General features: G+C 39.8%; 1 protein-coding gene across 1 annotated transcript in view; it reads left to right on the top strand.

The window, feature by feature from the left end:
• gstcd (glutathione S-transferase, C-terminal domain containing) overlaps positions 1–12027 on the top strand; it is a 48706-nt gene that overhangs the window by 23345 nt on the left and 13334 nt on the right. The window contains 3 exon segments of the mRNA XM_051070590.1: positions 9383–9498; positions 9841–9885; positions 10247–10375. Of these exon segments, the coding sequence (XP_050926547.1) occupies positions 9383–9498; positions 9841–9885; positions 10247–10375 (290 nt within the window).

Below are 12027 nucleotides of genomic sequence, written 5' to 3'. Positions count from 1 at the left end.
GCTGACATTTGCAACTGCAACTAATGATGTTTCTCATTATTGGTTTATTCATCCATCTGTGGCCATTACAAGTTTCCAGTCAAAACTTCTTTTAAACAGCTTTTTATTGACTGAGAAAAAATCAAAAAATCTAAGAGGATTAAATTTACACCTGTATAATATACAGAAAAAACAAGTAAATCTTTGAGCTTAAGAGGCTTTGTCCAGGTATTTATGAGCTGAATATCAAAATCTACAATTGTAAACTTTCTTCCCACAGACTAATCACTTTATTAACAAACCATTTCAGCCCTTAACTAGCATAAGTTCAGATTTCCAGTGTGACAGTTTATGTGCAGATAAGGTGTGCTGATGTGACACTGTCCATGTGGAACAGAAAAGTTAGTAATTGGATGCATTTGGAAAAGCATAAGTGATGTCTCAGCTTCCCCGCCCGTTTTGAAACTAAACAGTGCAGATGAATTAGGTATGTGCTGTGGCCTGTGAGAGGGACGATGGGAGCTCCATAATTACGCAGACCTCTTGCCTACAGCTACGTCTGGTCATGTTTTGACAGACATTCCAAAGCTGCTGAACGATGCACACTGAGGAGTTTTTTCCTCTTGTGTTTGTCTTCATTACCTCTCGTTTTTCTTGTCATCACAGTCTTATGCAAATACATTGAAAAATTTCAGTGACTGCTGCTGTGAAAGTGCTTTTTTTTTCCCCTGACAACGTGACAACAATCGAAGCTTTCAGCCTTGCGAATGTCTTTTTTTTTTTTTTTTTACTTCAAGCCGATTCAACAAGATTATATTTAGTAGCTGCTCAGTGTTTGGCTGCGTAGCCTCAAACTTTTCTAAATACCTCACAGCACAGTTGCAGTTGTTGATGTTGTGATGTTGTGTAGCTTTTGGGATTGTTCCCCAGAATATTTAAACTGCCAGAGAGGCACCATGAATTTAGATTTCTCTCCTTCTCTCCTCCTATCAACACTTTGCATAGATGTTCATTTCCTCATCCTTTGGTCCATAGATTTCCTTAATAAGGAACATATGGCCATATGGGAGCTTTTCTGCTCCAGTGCAAACGCTTCAAAGTTCCAAATTGTAAATTATGGAGAAGACATTGCAAGTTGCCCACAGTAGTCCATGCCAAGCTCAAACTACAGCCCTGCCAGCTAAATACTGTTAAATTATTTCTATTGCCATTCACAAAAACATGGGCTACTGCCAGAATCTAGTCACATAAAGAATATGTTGAAGGTGCCTTTAACTCTGTGGAATTGTGATAAAATGAGTTTGGTTCTCCTTACAGAAATTAAACCCATGCAAAGCAAATCCAGCACTAACGAGATAACCTCACATTTGCTGGCTCACGTTTCAAAAAACATTGCTCCTGTTATGCAACAGTTGTCTGCTTTCCCTTTCTGTCTCCCTCTGATCATGCTTTCACATCTCTATGAGCAGCAGCTACATGCACACACCACAATCTACACTGGAATGAGAGAAAACTTAAACAAAGACTTGTTGTCAAAGACCTTGCGTCCGTAGGGAGGATTACTTGGCTTATTCTGTGTTGTTTTACAGATATTCAAAGAATGCATCGAGAAAACGTTCTGCTTAAAAGGGAGAGGTCATGCATATGTTTTGACAGGCTGTAGCAAATGTGTAATTAGCTGTGTGTAATTAGAGTTTTAATTCGCTAAGTGACAAATGTTTTACATGAGCAAAAACATCTAAAATATTACCATTAGTTAGAACGAAGCAGCGGTATGAACTATGACCCCTGGGACTTCACTTATTGTAACCATCATAAAATGATAATTAAGTCATTAATGAAGTGTTTGAACAAGTAGATACAGGGTATATTGGTGATACTGTCATACTGAGGAAAAGTTCTTTTAAATTTAAAGTCACTTAAGAGGAATATTGAGGGGAAATTCAGATTTTAAGAGATGAGTCGTTGTATGTACCATGTTGTTATTCCTGTAGCTTTTCTTCCATACACCTTTGTCAGAGTCTTGGTAATCCATTTTCCCTTTGTTACTGAGCTGCAGGCACTTTGTTTATTACGCAGATAGAAGCACTCTTCACTGTGGTTTATTCCTGCAGAACCCATGTGTGCAATTCACAGCACTCTGCACTCTCCCAGTCACAAAAAGGAAATAAAGCGTGCTCTCTCACACCGGGCACTTTAAGAGCAGTCACGGTTCCATTAGCCAATGTGCATGGCACATTCACATACCTGGACAGGCTATGGCTTAGTCAATGTATGGATTTGATATTATTTAGCAGTTTCAACAACCCTGGGCTGCTGCAGGAAGCAAGTATTAACAGGTTAAGTTTGTGCTTTATTTTTCAACCTTTCCAAGACCTGCCACTCCATCCTTTGTTTTTATGACACACACTGCATTGTTCTGAGCTGCTGCCAAGACAAGGAAACATTGTTATTGTTCCTCTGAAGGACTAAGACAGCCAAGCTGATCCTGTCTCAACTGACGCACTGGTACATTCACGACTACTTGAGCAGGATCCAGGCATTCAGACATGATACCAATCAGAGGAGCTGCTGAAAGTCAGGCTGAGAAGATAATGATCCACCACACCTTTCCTGTTTCCATTTCATTTCACACAACACTTCTCCATATTTTGTGCCCCTGTGCTTACATGTACAAGTATATGCAGAGTGCTTGGATACGGTCCGACTGTGCACAACTCGTGTGCTCATGCTGCATCATTTTGTTTATACTGACACATACACTAAAATGGATGAACCTGAATGCAAAGATTAACTCTTTAAAGAACTCAGATGCAGTATGTACATGTCTTCCTTCCCACTGGTGACCCTTTTCACAGGTTCTCACTGATTTATTGACCTGTGCTTCTGCTTATTTGTTTCCATCAGATTGGCTGAGAGGTGTGAAAAAATGAGCTCATAAAAAAATCATTAAAGTTGCCTTCTCCTGGAGGAGTATAAACATCTCTGTGACAAAGGATAAACCACTGTCTTATTTATTTTATTAACTGTGTTTTGCCAAATTTATTACTTATTTTAGATCGCTATTGACTGTCAATATTATTTAGGATAAAGTATTATCCTACATGAACAACCACCTCAAGCACTTTTATATTTGTGTACTTTATATTATTATAAAATGAGAAGCAGACTATTTGAAGATGAGAAACACAGAATTAAGCAAAGTAGTAGTAATAGTAGTAGTAATATATTTAGAATGTATTGTGATACTATAATAAAAATGCATTTTGTGCTATTTAAGTCATATATTCACACATTCTTGGAAGATTTCAATTTTAGAACCATGTAAAGAGTTTCTGTGTAACCTAAGTGTTTTCAAGACTTTTCCTGTAGGCTCACCATCTTCTAACATGACATAGTGTGACACCATATTTCCCGTTCGTTGACAGATGACTCTGTCTGGAACATTTCTGTGGTAAACACGTCTGGAGACGCTTTCAGTCTGTAAGGAATTTCTTTCCTCTCTAGCAGTAAAACACGTAACGTGAGCCAGAAGATAACTTCTGTAGGTTACTGGACACTTTTGGGGCCCGTGTAACTTTGGTGTGCACACTTTAGGTGAACATATGAAGACATTCTAGCCTAACATTAAGGCTACAAATAATCTACATCATAGTACACTGTGAAAGTAACAGGCTCACTCTGTCACATAAGAGCTTGCACATTCTCTTCACATAGAGAGCGTTTGAGTTGTCTTCAAATATAATTCAACTGCCCTCTTTCAGATGTAATTTAGAGATAGCAAACTTTTCCTGTATGTATTTCAACTTCTCTGGCAGTAAGTAGAGTTAGCAAGAAAACTATAATATATCAAATCCAAACACTTAAATTCAAAATAATGCAGTCATAAATTTAAAAACTTAATCTAAACCAGGATCTCCAAACCATCTCTCTCTCATGTTTGCTCTTCAAACCAGCATGTCCTCTTGAGAGATGGCAGCTGTTGGATCCTGCAGAACCCAAACAGAGGTCCCCTGTGCCACAGTGGTGTGTTTACATTCTAATCTGTGTGATGGACCTTCTTGATAAGGCCATGGGCACTTCTGCAGCATCAGGGGAAAAAGGAAGAGAACAGGGCTCTCTGCCAGCAGCAGCAGCGGTAGGCAACATTTAACAGTAGAGGACACGCAGGCTAATGGACCCTCAGTCTCTCCCAGTGATGCAGCCACAACATGTTTTCTTCTCAATGAGCACTGGGAGATGTCAACCTGCTGGAAAAAACAGAAAACTTGTTTCCCTGATACCAAGACTCTCACTGGCTCTGTCATCTCTGGCTTGGTGCCAGTGGTTATCTGGGTGGGGTACGTGTCTGTGCACCTGTTCATAAAACACCACCACCATCAGTATATTCTGCTTTTGGGAAGGAGGTTAAACAGAAAAGTCTGTCAGAGGAAAACACCTGAGCCCCATCTGATTCCATCCAATGGAACATGTCGGCAAAGTATACTCCGAGGTCAAGGAAACCCAAGCTGGAATAAGAAAATAATTACATTTTCAACTGCACAGGAAGACTTGGATTGTGGCTGGCCAGTATTCTACGCTCAGGCAAATCTAAAAATCCAAAGAATAGTGTATGAAATTATGTTGTATGAAAATTAATATACAGACAAGAGATAAATCCACTCCACAAATAGTAAACATTAGGCTTCTTTTTACCCTTAAAACAACAAACACATCTGTCAGATAATCCCACTTGTTCCCACTGCAGTTGTTTCAGGTTTTGTTCAGAAATGAGTATCTTCAGACAAAACATAAACAGACAGATAGCTGCACTGCTAGCAAACAAATTACCCCCGATTCTAGAAAATTGGTGAAATTTGCTGTGAAGTTTTGATTGGAAAAGTGGAATAATCTCGCCATGTCGGTGGATTTCTTTTTGGTTTTGCTTGTTGTAAGAAAATAAGATTTTTACTATGCAATCACATTTGGCCAAACATTGTATTTTCCCTTGCCAGTGTGTTCTCATTGTTTGTCTAATACAAGCAAAGGATTATATTCCATGATGCCAAGTTTCAGCTGGAAAGGAGACTGTGGATTCAGTTTTTTTATAGTCTTTAATTTCCTATAACATGGACTCAGATGTGTAGCTTGACGTGATGTTGTCTTAATTTTCACCCCTTCAGTGTTAATTTATGCATGTTTATTTGCATTTTTATATATACTTGGCGCAAGGCTAAAAAAAAAAGACAGTGCCTGACTAATTGCTAAAACAATGCAGCACGTCCTCACTCTTGTACATGCGCTGTGATGTGAATAATTACAGAGAAGGGGAGTTCAGTTAATGTCCACCTGTCAGCGACTCTTCTTGGTAGTGCATCATTTGGATCTGGCTAGATGACAGCTGCAGTCAGTTCCTGTCATGCCTGTGATTGCTGTGGCTGGTTCTAAAATGGCTGGAAGACAGAAGATCTAGTTGGGATGCATGAGGAAAGAAAAGTGCAAAGAAATTACCGTGCAGATGGGCCCCTCTCCTTCTGAACTCTCTGTGAATTACATGGTCTATGATTGTTTTTCTCTTGTGAGTTGGAGTTGGGGTAAAACTTTTGAGGTTTCCATGTCACAGCTGTGGTGTTATGTTTTATTCCACTGAGCTCCATTCTGCTGCAGCGGTTGTATTCGTTGTCATTGAGGCTAATGGTAGATGTCATATCCTAGCTTATTCTTAAACTGGCAACTCTGGCATCATCTTGTCATATAATGATTTTGTTTATTGGATAGAGAATCCATTCTGGCATCAAGCCCTGCTTCAATAAATATGTTTCCTGCTGTCTAATACTTGGAAAGTGATAGGTGTGACAGAGCAATGTTACAGCTGCAAAAGTGGTGACAGTGCTAACTGCAGATGGTCACAAAGATGGTGTGCAGTGTGCAGCACAGGCCAGTTATGGTCTGTCCATCCATCCATCCATCCATCCATCCACTTGTCCTGGTCGTGGTTGTGGTGGCAACAGAGCAGCTGTCCTACACACTTAGCCCTGATTGGATCAGTGCCTGATCGCTATTTGTAAAGTGTTCAAAGACATGATCCGAGAGACTTACCGATCCATTGCAGAGAGTCTAAATCCAGTCATATGAAAAGTGTTGTTACCTGGTAGTTCCTGGCACTTGAGTGTGGCGACAAGCTGAAGCCAATGAGAGCACAAGACATGGGATAAGGGGAAACCTGGTGGAGGAGTTGTACAGCATCAACAAGCCTTCCTTTGCGCTGCGAGTCAGTGCACAAACAACTCACACGCGGAAGAAAAAAATGCTCTGTCTCACACGTTATTTCCTGTGTCACTTCTTGTGCGCCTTTTGTGACAAAATGTAGCTTAGAAACCAGACAGACTTGTTCTGACTCCCTGTCGCTGATCAGTCATGTGTGCAAACCCCAACGATTTCAAGAATCCTGATTACAAGGTGTGTAGTTTGAACAGTGCATGGCAGAAGGTACACTGCCGAAAAAAAGAAACAAGCCTTTTCACAGATACTTTCTCCATTTCCTCCGAGGGATCTTGAGCACTCTGGGACACCATCAGAGAAATTTGTGTGTCCTCGATGTTCCTCCCAGTCAGATGTGTCTTGAAAACCTCTGACAGGTCAAGACATTGTTACTAGACTGGAGCTGGTGTCCTGTCTCAGGCCACTAATTAGTGTTAGCTTTCTAGCCACACATTATTGGACATAATCCAAGGTCTCACAGAATCCTCCAGTATCAGCGTTCTTCCAGGAAAGTGGATTTCAATTCAGTGCAGGGTTCCTCCTGAAAGACAAACGATGATGTCTCATGATGACCCTGGGGGATGTGCTTGCCTGTGAGTGGAATCCTGCATGACCCTCTTAGCAAAGAAACGATGTAGGAGCATTACCTTGTGGGCTCATTACCTGGGCACACGGCCTGTTAGGCACTGGGCAGGGTCAAGGGATGCAGCTGCTCTGGAACTAAATACATCTCATACAGCAGATCAAACTCAGAGGTGACTGAAGCAAGTTCACTTGTATCAGCATCAATATGACCCTTCTTTTAATGACTGAAAAAAGTGACTTAGCCCATAATCCCTAAAATTCAGTATTTGTCTCTGTGTTAGGGTGTAACACAGTAGAACTCTGATACCTTTAATGGGCACTAATACTGATACAAAGCATCATTTCCATTTTCAGCCATGTCAGCTAGGGGTGATCAACATATTAATTAAGTCTTAAATATTTAACAACTGTGTGGTTTATCCAGACCTTCAGCTGTGTTAAGGCAGAAAGAGAGAAGTAAATAAAACCTTCAATTAAGTTGCAAGTAGAGAGGGAAATTCACTTTGGGGATTGATGTTGTCAGTTATTGTGATAATGATAAAAGTTGAAACTATAACCATTTGTATCTTTAATTAAGGTATTGATTCTTCTCCCTTTCCTTTCCTATCTATGCCAAAGTAATTCCTAAAATAAAGGGAAAGCAAATAAATCTTTTTATGTCTCTTTTTCCCTTAAAGGTGTCTGCTATAAAATTCATAGTGACTTATATTGCAGGAAGATCCACTTGGCTAACCATTTGAAATTCAAGGGAAACATGAAACAAGTTCCATGTTATTTGTGTCATTAAGCCTCTATAGACATGTTTAGTATTCTCTACAGTGTGTTCCTACTCTTGTTTTTCTTTTCACATCTTGTGGCTTTTTGACCTCTGCTCTGTTTAGTACATACTCTGTGATGTTCATCTGAAATTGGGTGAATTTGACACAATTACAGTAACCCAGGGCGTGAACTTTAAAGACTTCTCTCAGATTTACTGTTTTCCCAGAACCTATCTTTTAAATAAGTGAGATTGAAAACAAAGGAAGAGGTCGACTGGCATGTGGTGAGTTGTTCTGCTGCCACCCACTCAGCTCTACGTCGCTCATGGGTTTGACCTCAAGCCGTGTGGTTAAACTTCATCAAGCACCACAGTCCTGTCTGAGGAGTAATGCTGGAAGTCAAACACACACACACATACACAAACTGTAAAATCAATTTGTACACTTTTTTTATGCAAGGAGCACACACCTTTTGCACTTCAGTTTTTTAACAGAGCCAAAAGCAGAGTGAATATTGGACTTTTATCAGTCAGTTTGCCAAAAACACAATTGCAAATGAATGCTAGTCTTCTTTTGAATGTGTTAATGGTCACCATGGTTACCATATCAGCTTTATCAGGTAATAATATGTGAGTGTTGTGTTCAAAGTTTGTGCTTCTTGTGGTCAAATATTCAGTTGTTGTGATCAGTGTAGATATCACATGAGCAGAAGTTTGAGTCCTCTGTAGATAACCTCCAGTGTTTCTTTGTTCGGTTATTATATGTCTTCATACTAAGCCTCTCTATTTCCGCCCTGTTGACTTTTATCACACTCTGCATTGCAATTAGCAATTAAAATCTAAATGTGTTCAGATGCATCAAAAGGCCTCTATACCGAGGTCTCTCCAGAGCCATGGATACATAAAAGTGCCTGCACCCATGTGAATTACTCATCCAAATGAAGAGCATGGGCTTGTCAATACCCTCCCCACTGTTTCTCTGTATTTAAATTCATCCCTTACTTTCTCCATTGTGCTCTCCTTACGACTGGGATCAGCTTAATAACAGACAGTGTGAGAAGCTGAATGATATTTCCTATTTGTGTCAGCGGAATGAAAAGTCTCTTCTGCCTTCTCTCCTCCCCTGTTGTCGTATACAAAGCAGCGTGAGTAGGAAAGTGTGGGAATAATATTTTTCTGATATTCCACTTGTGTGCATATGAGGGGTGTGTCTCAGGATTAAATGAAACACTCGTCACTCCAGATTCATGGAGCAGAGATGGTATTGGCACAGCATGTCAGCGGCTCACTGCTGATGTGGCGCGCGAGAAGACGGCAGAGGGAGATGCAGGAGATTGAAATGTGCTTTGAGTTAATGGGGTACATACTGCTCGCACAGCAGCAGAAAGTTGTGCCATCAAATAAGGAGGACGCACGATTGTGGCTCGGAGGCTCGCTTTTGATGATGTTGAATGATTGTTTAGACTCCCTAGTTGGCAATTGGCTAGAAACATACTGATGAGAGAGCTGAGGCCTTTTTATATGTGTGCCATAACCATTAGCTGAAATGTTTGGTTGTAAATCAAAATTTGAGCAGGTGGTGGAGGGGGATGGGGGCTGTTTCTGCACTGATTGCAAAGGAAAGGAGGACATTAAAGAAATGACGAATATGTAGTATAAGTACAGGAACCAGCCGAGCTACATAACAGGCTTTTAAAATTCGAAATGAAATTCCCGTTTCTGTTTGATGGCTCAGTTTTTTTTTTTTTTTTCTCCTTTTCAGTGTAATTGCCTGTAAAAACCTGTTGCTTTTCCACTTCGTGAACTTGTGCTCTTTTGCAGGGAAAATGTCAAATATCCGTGCTGTCAGGAAGAGGCAACAGCTGAATAACTTAGTTGCCATGGTTACAGAGCTAGCCAGGCCGGGATACACCATTGTGGATTTCTGCAGTGGAACGGTAGGTGTACTCATCCATCAGTCCGGCTTTGCATGTATATTTATCACCGCACCTGACCTTGGGTACATCAGACTGCTTCTCCATTAGCAACCATCTGAGAGCAACTAGTTCTCATATTTTTCTTTCCCCTTTAAATGCATTTTGTTTTTGGCCGGTGTACGCTGGCAGACTGGTAATTACACTCATGAAAATGCACACTGACTCAGAGCGGCAGGGCTGCATGGCTAAAGGTTCAATGCTTGGTTGGAAAGGGCAGGACTAATCATAACTCTATTGATGCCTTCTTTGATGTGTGCTGCTTTTCCTGTCATGAATTTCCATTTTCTTTGTGCTGTCTCTCAGGGCCATGTAGGGATTGTTCTGGCTCACACTCTTCCAGATTGCCAGGTAATGTGTGTGTGTGTGTATATGTGCACATGTGCGTGTTTGATTTTAAAGACTAAAAGATGAACCAACAAATCAATTAGTGATGAGAAAGTCATAATATGTTTGTGGTCTTTGTAATGTTTTGTTCTTTTATTCTATTTATTATTTATTAAAGAATATGTCTCGTGTCATCTCATGGTAATTAAAGCCTGTGTTTAATGTTCATTCTTAGAGTTTACTGTTTGATCCTGCGTAAATCTTCTTGTTTTGAACATTGTTATATTTCGCCGTACGTTTGAACTTTATTCTTGCTCATTCCAAGTCATCTGAAAAAGTAGCAATCACATGCAGCTGTGTGAGTTTTTCTCTGTCTTTATTCAAGGTCATCCTCATAGAGAACAAAGAGGAGTCTTTGGTCAGGGCCCAGTGTCGCAGTGCAGAGCTCGGTCTGAAAAACATCGGCTTCATTCAGGCCAATTTGGATTATTTCACCGGACCTTTTCACATCGGGGTGAGCAGAGCAAGTAACACTGTACAAAGAAATGTGCCTTTGCTGTTGTTTAATGATTCATAGATTCCATAGACAATATGGTAACCATGTCATGTGATTTAACTGTTGAACAATCTACTCATTTGTGAGTAACTAAAGAATAATTATTCAAAGTAAATGCAAATTTAGCTTTAAAATCTCTGGTTGTGCGGCACTGAAATTAAACCGGATGTTTAAATTGTTCTGTACCATATTTCTATGTTTTAATTTCTTTGATACAGAAGTCATAGTTTGGCAATATTTTCCACAATTGCTTAATCTCCTTTGTCTTGATTTGATTAACATTTTGTTAGAACTGTAATCATAATCCAATTTCCACATTCCACACATTTTAAGCAAATCAAATGACTTTTTCCACTTACAGAATTGCTGTATTGTTAGCAGAACAATTAGAAAATAGGGGAAATGGAATTAGTAATATTATGGCAAAATCTCCTTTGTACATGAAAACACAGAGATTCAGACTGGTGTCATCTTATTGAGCTACACTGCAAAGAAAATGTGTTTCTTATCAGCAATTCCAAGACAATTAATTTATTTTAACTGCATTAAAATTCAGCCTCCAAGTAATTATCCAACTCCATATACTTACTATAAGATGTTTGCATGATGTTTGAAAGCAACAGTTGTCAGTTTCTGTGAACTCTAACAGTCTGCACATGTATGCATATGATAGTGAGGCACAACGCAACCCTTTGGTTTGGAAATTTAAATATTACTAATGATAATTAATCCACTGGGGGTGCCAGGATAGCTGATGTGGTAAAGCTCATAACCACAAACGAGGCTGAGTCCTCTCCACAGCGCTCCGGGTTTGAATCTCTGCTGCAAGTCTTCCCCTCTCTCTCCCCTGTACTTCCTGTCACTCTTCACTGTCTATGAAGCAGACATGCCAAAAAGAATAATTTAAATAATCAATCCAATAATTCAGCACTTCTCATTTCTGATGATAGATTGAAACTGAGAGGTAAACACCTTTGATTAACGCTGCATAAACAATGTGTGACTTCCAACTCTGCCACAATCACGACTTTACTGCAAGGTGTCTGAACAATGTATTTTTAGTCTTCAAATATTTATTTCATTTCAGAGAGGCACAGCCACGCATCACATGGAAAGACATGTCACTCCTTCATCTTTTTCTGGAAACTGAAAATGTCAGTGTGCAATTATTTTTGTCAGAGCAGCTAAGATGGCTTTTCATTTCCTGAAGTGGAGCTTTTAATCAGAAGCCCTTTAGTGCTCTGCACTTCAGTCAAGCAGTGTATGTCTCTGTCCCCTCTCTGATTATTCAGTCAAAAGGTAGTTTTATCCAGAACATGAAGGACAAAGGTAATATCAGGGTTAAAGGATTTCTTAAATGAGGAATATGAAAAGCTCACTTGCCTTGGTTTGCTCTTGTTTACTGTAAAAAGCTGCTGTCCAAAGATGCTTTCAAAAGCTTCTTGCCAAGATCTTAAGAGTTATGCTCTTAGTAAAGGCTCAGCAGTCGTCTTTGGAAAAGAAAGTGTAATCTTTGGAAAGTGTTTGTAATAAAAATAAAAATGGTTGCCAGCCATGTCTGGTTTTATGCGGGCAACTTGGCCATGTCACCCTTTTACTTCTTAATTCAT

Source organism: Lates calcarifer, linkage group LG5 (assembly GCF_001640805.2).
Source record: "Lates calcarifer isolate ASB-BC8 linkage group LG5, TLL_Latcal_v3, whole genome shotgun sequence".
NCBI lineage: Eukaryota > Metazoa > Chordata > Actinopteri > Centropomidae > Lates > Lates calcarifer.
This window is presented reverse-complemented; position numbering and strand designations above follow the sequence as displayed.